General features: G+C 39.6%; 1 protein-coding gene across 2 annotated transcripts in view; it reads left to right on the plus strand.

Moving 5' to 3' along the window:
* The window catches only part of COL15A1 (collagen type XV alpha 1 chain), a 114,370-nt gene that overhangs the window by 36,575 nt on the left and 60,745 nt on the right, over positions 1-17,050 (plus strand). For both annotated transcript variants that reach the window (XM_079301982.1, XM_079301981.1), the window contains exons 3-10: positions 763-1,310; positions 4,236-4,310; positions 4,706-4,798; positions 7,136-7,262; positions 8,530-8,648; positions 11,386-11,514; positions 12,825-12,851; positions 15,395-15,457. In XM_079301982.1, the coding sequence (XP_079158108.1) occupies positions 763-1,310; positions 4,236-4,310; positions 4,706-4,798; positions 7,136-7,262; positions 8,530-8,648; positions 11,386-11,514; positions 12,825-12,851; positions 15,395-15,457 (1,181 nt within the window). The remainder of the gene's footprint in view (positions 1-762; positions 1,311-4,235; positions 4,311-4,705; positions 4,799-7,135; positions 7,263-8,529; positions 8,649-11,385; positions 11,515-12,824; positions 12,852-15,394; positions 15,458-17,050) is intronic.

Genomic DNA, 17,050 nt, shown 5'->3' on the forward strand with positions numbered 1-17,050 from the left:
TTGCTTACTTCTCAGAAGAAGAAAATTGGTAGTGGTGTTTCTGGTGTGCTGCTGGAGTGTCCCTCCCCAAGGTTCTAGTTAAAACTGGGTGCAGATACTTAGCTGGTGTCATTGCTCCTTCATTACTCTGGGTATGTTTGGCAGAGATGCATCATTCTGCCTGTGTGGCAAAGCATAAATACTCTTCTTTCAAAACTGAGTTTTGATTGCTGAACAGTATTTGTTATGTATGCAGTGCAATTAAGGGGATAAATGTGGAAAAAGAGCATAAATAAAATCTAACCTCTGTTGTAGACATAGGTAACTGAAAGGGCTAAAGCAAACCCACTGTAAATTTTATCCTGTTTTCCGAAACTGTGCTGTGCTATTCGTAGAGAGGTATTACTGCCTTTGTGAGAAAAAAGGGTATCAGTATATTTAAGAAATCAAATGTTGCTAGTTTCCCATTGAATCTATGACACAAGCACATTTAGAATTTTTTTGCAGTTTGTGGACAGCTGAAGTTGCAGGAAATACTTGTTGCAATTCAGTTTAATCAAATGTTTGCATGTGCATACGGGTAACCTCCATTAGTCAAAGAACAGAAAATTACTTGTGTGCATAGCTAGATGTGCTTAAGCACTACCTGTGCTGAGGTCTGAAGTATCAGAAGTACATTCCTGGTGCTATAACCCTGAATTTCAGTTTCTCAGGCCTTTCTTAAATCATGCAAACCAAACTGTGCACCTCAAGGATAACCAACGCTATTTTTCTCCTGCCCAGAGCGAGGCTCCAAGGGACACCTTGACCTGACGGAGCTGATCGGAGTCCCTCTCCCTCCCTCCGTCTACTTTGTCACGGGCTATGGAGGGTTCCCGGCGTACAGCTTCGGCCCAGACTCCAACATCGGCCGGCTGGCCAGCGCCATGGTGCCCTCGCCCTTCTACCGCGACTTCGCCGTGGTGGTCACAGCCCGGCCGAGCCGCGACCGCGGCGGAGTGCTCTTCGCCATCACTGACGCCTTCCAGAAAACCATCTACCTGGGGCTGAGGATTTCTCCAGTGGAGGACAGCACCCAGAGGATAATCATGTACTACACGGAGCCTGGGTCCCACATCTCCCGGGAGGCTGCCTCCTTCAAGGTGCCGGTGATGACCAACAGGTGGAACAAATTCACAGTGGCTGTCGAGGGGAATGAGGTCGCTTTGTTCATGGACTGCGAGGAGTATCAGAGGCTGCGCTTCCAGAGGTCTGCTCGACCCTTGGTGTTTGAAGCTGGCTCTGGGATATTTGTTGGTAATGCAGGAGCCACGGGACTGGAAAAGTTCACGGTGAGTGCTGCCTGATAAATTCATATGCCTCAGTGTTTAATGCATATACTCTCTACCCAGGAAACCCTGCTATACCCCAAGTGAGCTTCAAATCATACAGCTTGTATCCTCCACACCTAGCTAGGGTTTGCACAGTGAAGTTATATAACCTCTGATTTAATATGAATGAAATTAATATATTAATTTAATATGAAACAAATGTTCAGAGAGCCCCACAATGGGATTTATTAATAGTCCACGTATTAAGCCAAATCTTCAGTTTGAATATTAGAAATTTCAAAGTAAATATGTCACATAATTTTTTATGGCCTTTCTAGGAAGGGCAGTTTTCAGATAAATAATTTTCTTAATTTTTGAGAATACCTTACTATCAAGCCAATGCTTTAAGTGCTTATTAGTTAGGTATTCATATTCAACATCAAAAGGAGAATGATGTCATCAAAGGTAAAGATAGTCGGAAGATAAGGGTGTATTTTTACAAGCTGTATGTCATTTGAAGCTTATCAGATGCTTTAGGAAATAGAATGCACCAAAACCACTATTACAAAGCTCCCCAGCCTCCTTAACTTGAGGGCAAACATCCTTCCTGTAGCATCCTGACTGAAATTCTCAGCCACTAAGACCAGCCAATATGTGTGAGATCGACTTATTGTCGAATGGAAAGGAAAATATCACACTATCTGCCCTAGTTTTGCATTTCCTGTATTCAGATCTTGTACTGTGTTTTGTGAGATTAATGTCTCTTCTTAATTAGTCAAGCAGCAGCACAAAACAGAGTGGATCCTTTTCTTCAGGGAATAAATATGTTCTTTCCAAAGTTCTGGTGTACTGGCAGGTTGTGAGCCTCACTTGGTAAGCAGTGAGTTTAATGCACTTCTACCACTTGTCTGACTAGTCTAAGCACCTCGAATCACAGAATCATAAGGATTAGCAGGAAATAAAGTGTGGAAAATTATATGTAGGAAAACTGCAGGTTGGTGCTACCTTTCTTAGGCAAATAGGAGGACTGGAGTATTGTGAATGCTTGATCACTAAGTAGGATTGAGAAATATTCAAGGAAAGGAAACCACCTTGGTATCCCACCTGGAAAACACATGAGATGATCACTCACTGAGATTATCACCAATAAATCTGTAAGTATGATGACAGAAATGCCTGGTGGATGACACTGTAATGCATTTCCCCTGAAACAGGCTGTTCTGTATTCTATATTGAGTACATAAATTTCAGCCAATACTCTGAGTGCTTCATTAGCACTAATTGTGACTTGTACTCTAGGTTCCTGTGCCTTTTTTTCTTCATGCATCATATGTCACAATGCTTTTGAGCAGAAAAACTAAATGTTTGAACCTCACTCAAGCTCTGCTTCTACGCCAAGAACCGTTTACATTAATTGCCCAAAGCACAAACAAATCATAGCAGATTGTGCAAATGGATAGATGTCAGATGCTGGTTTGCTCTGGCTGTTGGGAGAGTCTTATGTGTCTAAGCTCTGGCTTATGTATCTAAGGCTCTGGCTGTCAGACACAAAAGGACATAACCATCATCAGTTCTATTGAAACCAAAGGAAAATCTAGCCCTGATGCTTGTAAAGAAAAGTAAAAACCAGACAACAACCAAGTATAGCTGAATCAGTGGCAATGCCAGATGCTGCTAGTTTTGAGAACTAGTTTTACAGGGAAGGCAGCAGCAGCTGTAAGACACAGAGAGAAAGTTAAATATCACATACCTACCATCCCTATTATGGAGAATGGTCCATGACTTTCCTAGTTGGAGGAATTGGCTAGCAGTAACACTTGGGAAACATTAGAGCTCTACATTTTGGGGTTTTTTGCCATCCAGGGCCACAGATTGCAGCAAGAGGAGAAAAATGTGTTCTCCAAATGTGATTCACTTGTACTGTGAAAAAAAAGGATCACTTCCAGGAGACTGCTCAATTGGTTGTGCTTCCTTTCATGTATGATTTTCCAGTGAACTGTTCAGTCAGTCTGACATCGTTCAATATTTGAGTTGCCCATTAAGTTTTGAGAGAAATAGGATGTTGTGATTACTGAGCTATTGCCTCAGAAGGCCAGAAAAATCAGGAGGCACAGAGTGCATGAGTTTCATGTTCATCAAAGGTAGATAAATCAGAGGATTTTTAAAGATAAAATGAGAAAATTTATTATTTTCTAAAATATTCTAGGTTGCATGTTATATGTAAACAGGTTCTTGACTTGAATATTTATGCCCTATTGTGCATCATGTCTAACTCTGTGACATCTTTAATAAGGAAACATCCCCCACATTCCTTAAAGCACTTTGAGTCTGCAGAAAAAAATAGTTAATTGTTTTAAAATAAATTGTTACTGCTCCTTCAGAGTGTCAGACTGAGAAGTACAGTTTGTGACTCTGAAAAAAGAAACATTTGCTATCAGAAAATCCATCTCCTTTATTTCCTCTCTGGAAAGTTTTAACTGGTTTCTTCCTGACTCACTTCATCACTTAGTGGTATTCCCCTCCATCCTTTGTCTCCATTTTTAGGGTTTCCACATGCCACTTCTGGAGCTGCCATGCACTTCTTAGCTAAAAAAAGCAGACAGTGTTTTACAGAGTGTATGACATAATCCAGGACTAGATCCTTCAGCTGGGGCACTAACAGTGCAGTGTGGTGATCTTAGTGTGTCATTGGGACATGACAGTCATTATATTCTGACAGCTTCCATTTGCTCTTCATTTTGCAAAAAGAAAATTTTGGAACTTATTTATGTCTTTAAATGTAGATTAATATAATGGTATTTATATTCAGATCATTTTCCAAGTAAATCAGAATACAGTTTGGGATATTTTGTTGCTTTTTTTAATTCCACCCCTCCACCCTCACTCCCCCTCACACATGCTACTTAAAATATTACTCCGTTGAGATGCTTTTGATGTTCCATGCAGGGCTCCATTCAACATCTGACAGTCAAATCTGACCCAAGGGCTACTGAAGATCATTGTGAAGATGATGACCCTTATGTAAGTATTCTTACAAACACTTCCTCAATGCCTCAGAGATTTCAAAGTAAATTTCTGTTTGACATCTTTCATGACACTAAATGTAGAATTTTTTCTTGGAAACATTGTATCATACTTAAAATTATCTGTGGAGCAGATTTTTTTTTTCCTGTTCAACCCCCAAACCTAGTTTTTCAAAAAGTATCATTTTGTTCTGCCTGAAACACCTTTCAGAAAATGAACTATGGCTTTTATTTTTCTGAAGGGTCGTTTCCATGGAATGCTGTCAGTACTGAAATGGCTTCACCAACTGAAAAAAGGGGCACTTTTCTGCATTTAAATAGACAATTCCTTGGAGATAATGCTTTTTTCACTGACTTTTATGAACTTCCTCCCAATAACTGGGTTTTGCACAGGCTTCAGGGGACAGCAGTGGCAATGGCAGCATTCAAGACCATGACATTTCCGAGGCACAAGAAGCCCTTGCACCTTCTCGTCTTCCCATCAGGGTAAATTTATTTCATTTTTTACTTCAAAACTCTGGTTTAATATTACTCTTTTAAAGGGTGGGGTCTGATTTGATGAGTAGCTTTCATATTAGGGTGTTTCCAAGGGATCCCATGAGAACAACTTGCACCCATTCATGAGAATGATGGCTGAGTGGCAGATAAAAAATCTGGTGTATTTGACAACAGTCAGCAAACAGATCTTGGGAAGAGTATAATACAAGATTGGGTAAATATATATGACACTTCCTGGGAACACTCTTTTACTCTGCATCAATTTTTATCTCAGGAAATGCTTGAGCCAAGAGTATATGTGGTTAGTGGGACTCAGCTGAGTTATCCATCCGTTCATTTCTTGCTTTGTTGTTTGGGATTTTTTTAACAAATAAGAATTTTATCACCCACTGATTTCTGCTTCAGAATTCCTTGGCTAATTTAATGACATATTTTGTGAAGGACATGTACCTTTTTCTTGCCCTTCTGAACATGCTGTCTGCAGCTCTTATTTGATTGTTAATCAACTGGATAACAGAGTAAGCAGTTGTTTCTTACCATATTTAGGGATTTCTAACACATCATGTCCTCCTCAATTTTTGTACCAGGCTTAAATATTCCAGCCCATTCCTCACAATGAAGTTTTCTATGCTGCTTGTGTCAAACATTCTTCTTTTTAATACAAGTTCTCATTAGTTCCTTTAGAGAAAAATCAGTAAGTTTCTGAGAAATGACTTCACAGAGACCATGCTCACATTTGTCTGATATTGTACAGACTTCAGCTCTTTCCCTGATGAATCTTACAGAACCCGTGGGCAAAACCTTCTTGGTTGTGATGTCCTGTCATTCACTGACTGTGTTTTCTACCCTTTTCATACAAAAAGCTTCAGTTTTAGTCATATCCACTGCTGAGTTTCCCAAGAACATTTTTCTGCAGGAATTTTAATTCTTACAGGGTCAACATGAATGGAAGAAAACTTTTTTTTTTTTTCTATTATAGGCTTCAAATTCTCTGATCACTCTTTTTATAACTTTATTAAATATTGACCCAGCCTACTGCTCCTGATATGTTTGAATAATTTTTTTTTTTTTGCCCTTTACATATAGCTCATTAAACTTATATTGGCCTGCCTTGTGCTTTGCACAGAATCACAGACCAGTTCAGTATGAAAGGGACCTTTAAAAATTTCCCTGCACAATTCTCTTTTCAAAACAGAGCCAAATACAGCAGGTTGTTCAGTGAGCAGGTTGTTCAGTGCCAGTTGGTTTTGGTTTTCCTCAAGAATGGAGACTCCACAACCTCTCTGTTTCAATGCAGGGTTTTTTCCTGACACATAGCCTGAATTTCTTGTATTTTGATGTGTGTGCATTGTCTCTTTTGCTTCCCCTGGCTACAGCCAGTGAGAAGGATCTGGTTTGGTCTTCTTTACTCCCTCTTATCAAAATCTTCTACACATTGATAAGATTGCTTTGAGCCTTTGAAGCAGTCCTTGCTCTCTCATCATTCTCTAAGTGATCAAAAGACAGGCAGCTGCCCCAGCTGGTACTGCTGCATGGGCTAATTCCTCACTGGATGCAGGATTTGCACTTTACTTTTCCCAAATTTCTGCACTCAGGTAGGGTTTTTCCAAATGGAAGCAAAATCACCTCTTGTGGTTGTGAGTGCTTGATGACTCCTCTGCATTTTACATCACACCACAGAATTTAATCCATGAAATCTTACTGTGCCTTGACTTTGTCTCATTTGGATAAAACTGTAGTTATTTCAGGAACAATGTCTAGCTTCTCTATCCAGAAAAATATCTTTTAGCCATTGTTTTTAGCTTCTGTTTAATAATCTTCATAATTACTGCATTGTTCAAAAGGACACACAGCAATAATAGAATATTTGGCTTTTATTCCTCCTTCTGAAAGATGTTATATAATCCCAGCTGGCCACAAAGCATCACACAGTCACTCACTTATTGTCCCACCAGTGAGATGGGGAGAGAATTGGAAGAAAAGTCAGAAAACTCATGGATTGAGATAAAGACACTTCAATAGGTAAAGCAGTGCTAAGCTGGAATGAAACAAGCCAAAGGTCCCACTTGCAAATGCAGTGTCTGACAAGTGTACATTGCTTGTGGTTTCCTCTCTCTCTATGGGTTTGTCAAGTGTACATCCCTTGCTTTGGAAGAATGGAGTCCAAAGGTATTACACTGGTTTTTCTCCGAATTCTGGTTTGCTTCATAGATGTGGTAGTTCTGATTACTGTGCTTTGAGGAAGATAATATAGTGGTCCTTCCTTTAAAAGATGTGATAAGCCTTTCCTCTAAACCATTCTTTGGGATTTTTCTTTTTTTTTAGCCTGAAGATACGTTGGCTGAGCCAGTGGAAGCCCCCCCAACCATATTGTCTTATTTGGAAGAGAATGATTTCTCTGGAAATCACAGATCAGAAGAAACCTCAGAAGCAGCTAAATTTAAAGAACAAGGCACTGCTTGGGTTCTGGGGTTTTTTTGGAGGGGTGGGGTCATTCACATTCTCTCGTTTTGAGTCTGTCATTTCCCTGTGTATGGAAAGCCACAGTCATATTTTGAGTGCAGCCAGGAAAGGAAAATCCTATGGTTTTGGACATCCTTTGTGCTAGGAAAGAATTGGCACATCAAACATTTGGTCTTTGAGAGTGCAGTCTGTTGAACTGCAATTTATTAATAGCAGCAAAAGTAAGTGGCAGCAACTACAGCCACTGTTCAACACATCTCTCACTTCTCCCTCCATTTAGGGGCTTATATCAGGCTCATTTTTGTTAAGCATGCAGAGAAGAGATTTACCTTTCTATAGTGTGGAAGTTTCAGTTACAGAATTGCAGTTCATATTTAATTTTTTTAAAAAAATACTTGGATAAAACTAAGAAACTGACTCGAGAAGCTGCTGCTGTGACAATCTGCAACATTCCAGTAAAAGTGCAAGTGTTAGGCAGAGGGAATGAAAGCAGAAAAATCCTTTTCATTCTGCTCAGGTCAGTGGGAAGCATGGCACCCCTTGGGTGATACCTCTGCAAATAATCCTGCTGGCTCTAAAGCCACGTGGCATCTTTAAAAGAGATTTAACATGAGTATTTTTTTATGGCCTGATACAGTAAAGACCAGCTTTTCATGTAACACTGAATCCTGCTGTGGAATAAACAACTATTTACTACTTCTATTGCCTCCAAAGGATGTGAATGTGCCCAGTGCACCAGGGGGGTGTTTTGGGTGCAAGTGTATGCAGCTAAGCCATGACAGCAAGGCATGATGCAGTGAGGAACCCAGTTCTCCACACTAGGACAACTTCAGAACACTCCTAGGAAACAAAAAGAAAAGCTAGTTATATTCATAAGGCCAAAGACAATGTTGCTATTTAAACTCCATATGTAGTTCAGATAGTACCTGTTGTTATTAACTCTTATTTTTTTGTTAAATGGATGACAAATAAGTAACCATTAGACTAGAGCTTGAGGAAAACATGATTATGCAATACAGTCCTTGACCTTAAAATATACATGTAATTTAATTTTGTAATTTAACTCTCATCTTTCTCTTTTTTTTCTTTTCTTTTAAAATTTTCAGAGTTCTAAAATTATTAATATTAATATTTGGAATTTTAGCCATAGTCTGAATGATTTATTTTTTCATACAACTTGCAGCATCTGTCTCTAATAAATACCTCTGGGCAGGTTTTGTTTTGCTCTCTCATTAATAAGTGATTATTTTATTTAGATTCAGCTGTCATGGAAACTGGACAAGGCAACAGTCAGTCTTCCCCTGTCACACAGAAAATGTTAAGAGAAGAAGATGGCTCTGGTGCTGGGGTTTTGCCAGAAGTAAGCAGAGAGGAGGTCTGTATGGAGCATTTATGGTATGCCTAATCTTTTAGTCCCAAGAACAGGAAAATCTGGATTTTGAGACATATTGCATATGTAAGGTAGTGTGCAACCTGAATTCTGTGTGATCCTGCAAATTAGGATTATGTAGGTCACCCATCTGGAATCCTGTGAGCTACTGGAATACTTGTCCTTCTTGCTGGTGTATTTCAAAATAATCAGCTGGCAGTACATTTTTTATTAATTAAAATTCCTAATCCAACAGCCACCACAGATTTTTTCTAAGTAAAAAATAAATAATGACCTTCCCTTTCTCTTGCCTTGAGACTTCTATGCCAAGAGTTCATCTTTTTATTGCTTGAAACTACAGTGAGTTAAGACAACTTATTTTTGCTAGAAAACACACTTTGTCTTGAATAACAGAAATTTAGAATAAAATTTCCACATTATGTATCTTTAGTTCAAATGTTTAAGGTTGCTTCTTGCAGGATCTTCTTGTGCTCCTGTGTTTACTCTGGTAAAATATAGCAACTGGTGAAACATTAAGTTAAGGATCATCCATTGGAGGTCACACACAAGTTTTAGTATTTGTTGGAAAACTTCCAAATATAACTCCTCTATCATTTTCATGCCCACATTGACATATTTTTAAAGCAGCTAGTCTAATATTAGTTTATATAAATAAATAGTTAAACCAAATATCAGATAAATTATTACTGTCTTCACTTTATTTTTCATTTTTGGGCCATTTTTCTTAAATAAAAAGTCAGTCTTGATTTAAGAAGTGTGACATGTTAAGCTTAGATCTATTGTGACAAGTAGTTTTGCTACTTGCTTATCTTTACAAGTTCTCCTTAACCTTACTTCAATTTCTAAATATTTTTCACTACACAGATATCCTGGCTAATAATATATTATAATAATGACCAATCATTTAGAAAATAACAATTTTTAAAAGTTGCTGCCACTTCTCCCTCTGTTTTTGCTTGTACCTAGTGTTACTCCTGCCTAGGTGCAGAATCCAGCATTTTTCTTGTTTAGTTTCATGCTTTAATCACTGCCCAGTGCTCCAATCTATCCAGTTCCCTCTGCAAGGCCTCCTGTCCTTCAGGAGTCAGCAGCACTTCCCAGTTTGGAATCATCAGCAAAATTGCTCATGGTGCATTCAACTCCTGTGTCCAGATCACTGAGAGATATGTTGAAGAATTGATCCCTAGGATTGATCCCTGAAGAACATCACTGGTGACCAGTCACCAGCCAGATGTGTCCCTGTTCACTGCAACCCTTGAGCTCTGCCCTTCAGCCAGATCTTCACCCAGTACACCATGAACCCACTCATCCCACAGCTGGAAAATTCATCCCTAAGGATGCTGCAATGGACAGCATCAAAAAAAAAACCTTACAAAAATCCAGGGAAATTACATCCACCTCTGCCTCTTCATCCTTCATGTGGGTGACTTCACCACAGAAAAATATCAAATTAGATAAACAGGACTTTTGCTTTGTGAACCCAGGCTGAGTGTTCCTGATAAGTGCAGAGTTCTTTAAATGCTTTTCAATTACATTCTCCATAATTTTCCAGAAGGTGAGGTTAGGCTGACAGATCTTCCCTTACAGTCTTTGAGTAGACTGATATCTTGAGTAGGCTGATTATCTTCCAGCCAGCAGGAACCTGCCCAGAATCCCAAGATCTTTGGCAGGTGATTGAGAGGGATCCTGCCACACCATCTGCTACCTCCTTCAGTACTCTAACACTGGACCAACAATCCTGTTATCTCATTCAGGCTAAGATCCCTAACCACAGTTCAACTAAATAGATTCTCTTCTTTTCCAGATGGGAAAAAAATCTGTAATGAGTGCAGACTTCAAAAAGTAATAATAATGGAAAAAAAAATTTTTTTTTGATTTTTCCTTTGGCAAAACCCAGATAGGTCTTTAAAAAAATCAGCTTACAGTTCCTTTTCTGAAAGCTGTCATCCTGTTAACTTTAAAATGCTTTGCAGTTATTATATTTCATCCCTCCTACTTTCATTAGCTGCTAATTGAACTCAAAATATTTTGTTGGTAATTTAAAATATGGATAAATTCTAGGGCTTATTTGAAAATATGATACTGACTTACATGTTTTGTTCTGTATACTGGTTTTTAATTTAAATATGTATTAATGTCCGAGCTTCATTCCTGGAAGGTCTTATTTTGTTCCTGGAATATTTAAATTATTCCTTTTGTTACTATTATTTTCTCTTGACCAAATACTGATGTTTAGCAATATTTTAGTCTTGCTGTTGTCTGTTTCTACTCCTTGTTATCATTGCTTCATCTTCTGCCACTTTTTAACCAATATGTAACTGCCCTTTGATAGAGTCCTGATTTTTGGGAAGTTGGCTGAAACACGTCTATCTTAACTCTCACAATTTTTTCTCTGTGAGACTGAGTATGTGAAAATTGTATTTTTTCAAACTTTCACTATTGACTTAGATTGTGCAGATTTATGTGGATATGAAATAAGGTCATTATCATTTGCAACTAGGTAACCAGCTCAGAGAGCAACTTATTTGTAGGTGCATGAATGGTCTTTAATATGGTTTGCCTTTGCTGAACAGAATATACAGTTTGTACAGTGCCTGTCAGGTTCTGACTGCATTGAACAAAGCAAGGGGTGTAGGAGAAAGGGATGGGGTGGGAGGGGAAGAGAGAGAAATGGGAAAAGTAATACAACACATTTTTCATATTTCGCATTTTAATTACTCAGGACCAGAAAGGTCAGGAAGTAGAGGATGGGTCCACAGAGTCTCTAGGAGGGTCAGGAATAGAAGACGTGGAAAATAAAGATCAAGGACCTCCTGGATCTCCAGGGAAACCTGGGCAACTTGGTCAGCCTGTGAGTATTTTCTCTCTGTTGAAAGAAAACACGTATTTTAGAAAGGGTAATGGTGATCCCTCACATGTGCATGGAGAGCTGGAACTGCACAGCCTTGCACACCGGTCACACTTCTACAGGATGGGCTTCAGCCCAGCAGCTCAGGAGGATCCAGGTGCCAGGGACAGGGACCTGGTGAGCGACACCCACCAGAAAGCAAAGGCAAACAGCTGCTATGCCCACATACAAATGTTCTCAGAGCAGCAATTCCAACTCCTTGGGCAGTACTGCAGCACCCGCCCAGCTGCCAGATTTGAGTGTGTGCAAAGGTGCAGAACTCACAGTCTGTCTTGGTTTGAAGGCCAAGTGTCTGCTAAGAAAGGCAGGAGCCTCTCTTTGAAATGGGGAATGTAAACCCCTTCCCTCCAAAATACTAGAATTTTGAAAATAAGGGGCTCTCAGGCAAAGGTATAGGAATAACAGTTCTTTACTGGAAAAATTAAAATAAAAATACAGTAATAAAAAAAAACCCAAAACACTGACAGAGTCAGAATCCAACCTGACACCCTGTCAGTCAGGATGTTGGTAGCAGTCCCATTAAACAGTGGCTACAGCCCTCCTGCAGTGGCAGGTGTGGTTCAGCTGGAGCAGTGCTCCTGTAGAAGGTGCAGTTTTCCTCTGAAGGTCCAGGGATGATGTGGGTAGGTCCACTTTTACCTCTGGAATGCAGTGGAAAAAAGGCTGCCTTGGTGTTCCAAATCTTAGTTTCTATCTAAGTAGGAAAGGCTTGGCTCCTCCCCTGTCTGGAGCATCTCCCAGTGGGATGATGTAATTTTATCAGTCATACAGTGGGACTGAATGGCCCAGCAGCAGATGATATCTTCCTGGAGGGAGGATGGGCTGTGGAAAAGATAAAAATGATCGCCCCACCTGGTTTTAAAGATGACCCATTAGCAGAGGATATTTCCCAGAGTGATAAGGATCACTGCCCCACCCGGCTGCAACAGATGGTGATAGAATACATTCTTTTGGTTATATCCTGTATTGCAACCTAAGACACAGTCCTCCTTCAGTGGCTTCTTTATATCCAGGATGTTTCACACTTCAAATCCTTGTGAACCATCAGCACAAGATGCATGAGATGCATGAGATTAAAGAGATTAAAGAGATTAAAGAGAGGTGTAAAACATCCCACTGTGACACAGTGTTTGATATTTGTCATTTTGTCATTTGTCATATTTTTCATTTTGTCACAGCATGGTACATCACAATTTAATTAGTTAATGTTACAGTGTTTTATTTATCTTTCTAACAAAGGTGTTTTGTTTTAGGGCATTCCTGGTAAAAATGGGTTGCCTGTAAGTACTCTTTTATACATATTTTGGTTAACTGAATTAAGCAAAACAATATTTTAATGAGGCTCTGCTACACTGAGGTTTAAGCAGCAAGGTGTTTTCTTCATCTCCTCTCTTTAGAAGACCGTTCTGGTGCCACAGCTGACATCCTCAGGTTGTCAAGAGAGCAAAAGCCAGGTTTCTAAGACAAATGTATGATTTCCCAGTTGCAAAGAAAGTGAGAGGCGTGGTATGTCATAAGTAACTGTACCAGGAGTTCAGGTCTGGTGAAGTTGGCTTTTTTTGCAGAGAGGAATTTCAAAAAGGGGACATACTCACACCCCTTCTAGAGGGGTGCTTAATTGGTCCTCCAGAGACATGTTTCCGTGTTGCCTGCTCCTAACCTCACCTATAATTAACTTTGTAGTTAATTGAGAGTGCTTTTGAGTTAATTGAAATGCACCTCTCACCCCTTTACTCTTGTGCAGTAATTTGACTGCATCTTCTGCCTCGTCATTTCTGCTTTCCTTTCTCTGGGTTCCTATACTTTACCCTTCTCTGTCACATTTGCTGTCCTCTTCCTGGGGTGTTCCTTCCCAACTTCTCCAGACAACACCCACCCCTGGGTCAGTCCACCACTAGCTGCTGATAGCCTATACATGCATCCTCTGTGTGAGGAATTGTCCAGCAAAGCACACGAAAACAAACCCATAGCTGTCATATTCTGTGCACATCTCAGCTGCTGTTCTGTATCTGTCCTCTACTGATGTTCTACTGCCCAGCTTGTTTCTCTTTCTCTTTCTCTTTCTCTTTCTCTTTCTCTTTCTCTTTCTCTTTCTCTTTCTCTTTCTCTTTCTCTTTCTCTTTCTCTTTCTCTTTCTCTTTCTCTTTCTCTTTCCCTTTCTCTTTCTCTTTCTCTTTCTCTTTCTCTTTCTCTTTTTCTCTTCCTCTTCCTCTTTCTCTTCCTCTTCCTCTTTCTCTTTCTCCTGTTTATCCGACAAATTGAATCTTCCCCTTCTCCGGGATCTCAGGCTGTCATCATTCCCATGCCTGCTCCTCTTTTTCTATGCTAAAATGTGCCACTGCTGGGAGCTTCCTGACCCTTCCTGCCCCCTGCAACTGAACCTCAAATGAAACTGGTGTGGTTTAAGATATTAAAAAATAATTCAGTGGTCATTCATGGGGTGCATTATTGAGCTCCTTTCTGAATGCTGCCTTCAGACACTGGTATCTTCAAAGAAATGTAGCTAGGTTTGCAAATAGTTAGGTAGCTAGGTTTGCAAAACTCAGGTTATCTGTCACTGAGGTGTTTTTGGACAAGAAGTTTATATTTTATGTATTAACCGAAGCCTGACTACCTTCTTGCATCATATCTTCTAAGAAAATTCTATCAAACCAATATGTCTTAGAGAAAATTTTTCAAATGCAATTCAAACACTTCAAAACCAATTGTCTTGTCCTTGTGGAAACAATCCTACTTTCTATCACAGGCATCTTGTACTTTCTGTAGTTATGCTTTTATCCGTGTCCATGTTCCAATCTTACATATACCTATGCAACTTTACTATTGGTTTGATGGGTCTTCAGCAATGAAATTAGTATGTTCTGTACTGTATGTTCATGTGTTTGCTACTTTTCTATGAACCTGCTACCAATAACTCTGCAGGAAAAATCATCATAGGAAAAAAAACACCCCTCAGTCTTAGAGATACATTTTTCTTCCTAATGACTTTATATAACACATTTTTAAAATTAGGACAGCCTTAAAACCCCTTCAGTAGAGTCCACAAACACAGCTGTCCAGATTCCTAAAATGCCAGTGGGAAAATAATATTTATTTGCCTTCTGAATGTTTTCTTGAGTGTGCTAACTGAATTGATAAGCAGTCCCATTTTATGATAGCACTGACTTTAAAGCTGGTGGGAGTTCTATCTAGCTAATGAACAAACTTCTATAGGAAGAGCACATGCATATCGTATGTAGGCAATATGAAGAGCAAAGAATGAAAATTTGAGATTCATTTGACTGGTGAAGTTTAGAATGGAAAATGGGGTGAAATTCTATCTCATATCCCACATTGGCTATCAGAGGTATAGCCTCAGGAAGGATCCTAGTTGGTAGAAACTGAATGGGTTCAAGTTGATTAAGACAAAAAAAATATTTTAGTAGATAGTTGGAGCAGGCTGAAGTTCATGGTATGATTTTGTGCAGTCAGAGCAGCAGCTGGCAGTAGTGTGTTACAAATCTTACAGTTTTAAAAATCCTTTCCATCAGTGCTGTGGCTGTCTTGCTGGTACTCTCCCAAATCCAAATCCAGCCTGCGGGTGTTTCCATCTGTACCCCTAAACAGGCTTCTCTGCCACTTTGTTGTGGGAAGAGTAGATGTGGTGAGAAGCACATTTTGGGCCCTGCCAGGGGTATTCTGTGCCAAATCCCATACCTCCTCCCACTGTACAAACCAGGAGTTAGAATCTAGCACCCTTACATCCAGTCTCTGCTGCTAAGTGTAGAGCCTGTTCAACCTACATGAAAGAGAATGTCAAATTAAAACTGTTGTTTCCTTTTAGGGTAAAAATGGACTTCAGGGGTTGCCAGGACTGAAAGGAAAAGCAGGCCCAAAAGGTGAAAAGGTATGTGTCCTGTTAATAGCCAACAATCAATCAGATATTATTTATTCTTGGACATGTATTAATTTGGTACACTCTGAGAGTGACATAACAATATGGAATCACAGGAAGAACTCAAACATCTTACTGCTCATCCATGAATGGCTGGATGGCACCATACCAGAATCATAAGTATTTTTCAAGGATGTGAATAATACTGCAGTAGAAAAAGTTGGGCTTTCACAGAAGGGCTAAGAAAGATGTATTGAACACTTAATAAAGAAAAGTCAATTGTTGTGTATAACTGCTCTGGGCAACTTACTCTACTGGCTAAGTGATTTAACAGAAGTAGTATAATCATATTACCCTTAGGAAATGAACATAATTGAAAATAAGAGTTAAACCATCTGAAGCAACAGCTTGTATCTCTTCTGAGATGAAGTGAGATGTAATGGATTAATCTATTATTAAAGTACATGTTGTACACAAAATCGACATACAGATAGTAACTCCAAGTGTCAAATTAATAATCTCTTTCATCTGTTTAACAAAACAATACAGACTTCATAAAGTCACAAACATGACCCATATAAATCTCATCTATTCAGATTTGTTTGAAATTATCCAGAATAATTTCAAAGGTAGAATTCATCTCCAGGACAGGAATCAGGTTATGAGAATGCATGGCAGTCCCCAATCTCTATGTCCAGCTGTAATGAAAAGATATGTTGAGCAGAGGGTTCTCACAAAGTGTAGAGAAGTGAAGGCATGTGGGGCAGTCAGGGCATCTCAGGTACATCGTGGTGGGGACACCTTGCTCTGCTCTGGGACCTGTCCCAGGTACCTGTTCACAAAACCAGGCAGCACAGGAGACAAACAGGAGGACTCACAAGTCCATGCACAGCCACAGAGCTACCAGCTCTCAGAGGTTACAGAGATATGGTGGGATTGCTCACAACTGGAGCAATGTATGTGTATGGATATAGGTCCTCCAGGAAAGACAGATTATCAGCAAAACACTTCATCAGTTGTCAACAGGCATTGCAGGCATGTAAATGTTGTTTGACAATTAGCTTCTTAGGTTTCTTGCAAATCTGCTTTGGTCCTTCTTGTGACCAGAGTTATTTCTAGGGTACTTGGTACAAACATAACCGTAAAATCAGTCAGGATTCTTTTAATGTAAACAAAGCAAATGGAAAAGATTATGACCATTTATATTTCCCCTATTTATAAGCAAAGTGGAAATTAGCAAATGCATTTTATTTTACATCTGCTACAGCCTCAGCTCCTGTTAGGTGACCATTCCAATCTTCAGCAGCTACACCTGCACTGCCAAATGGGACAGGCCCAGGAACTGATTGGTTTGCTGAGGGTTCAGACTTGCAGGCATGGTCCCTGACAATGTTTTGGCCTGTACCAAATAGATCTCACTCACACAGTGCCTCAGGGGTAGACTGCTCCCAGTAAGCTGCAAGATGAGACTGTGTATAGGTTGGCTCTGTACTCCTCCAGTCCCATCCCAGTAAGATTTTCACTTTCAAATACCCCTGCTGATAGATTTCAGTATATGCCTAATGTTATTTAATGCAAAATACACAAAAAAAGCCATACTCAAAA

The sequence above is a fragment of the Erithacus rubecula genome, assembly GCF_903797595.1.
Source record: "Erithacus rubecula genome assembly, chromosome: 3".
Lineage (NCBI taxonomy): Eukaryota > Metazoa > Chordata > Aves > Passeriformes > Muscicapidae > Erithacus > Erithacus rubecula.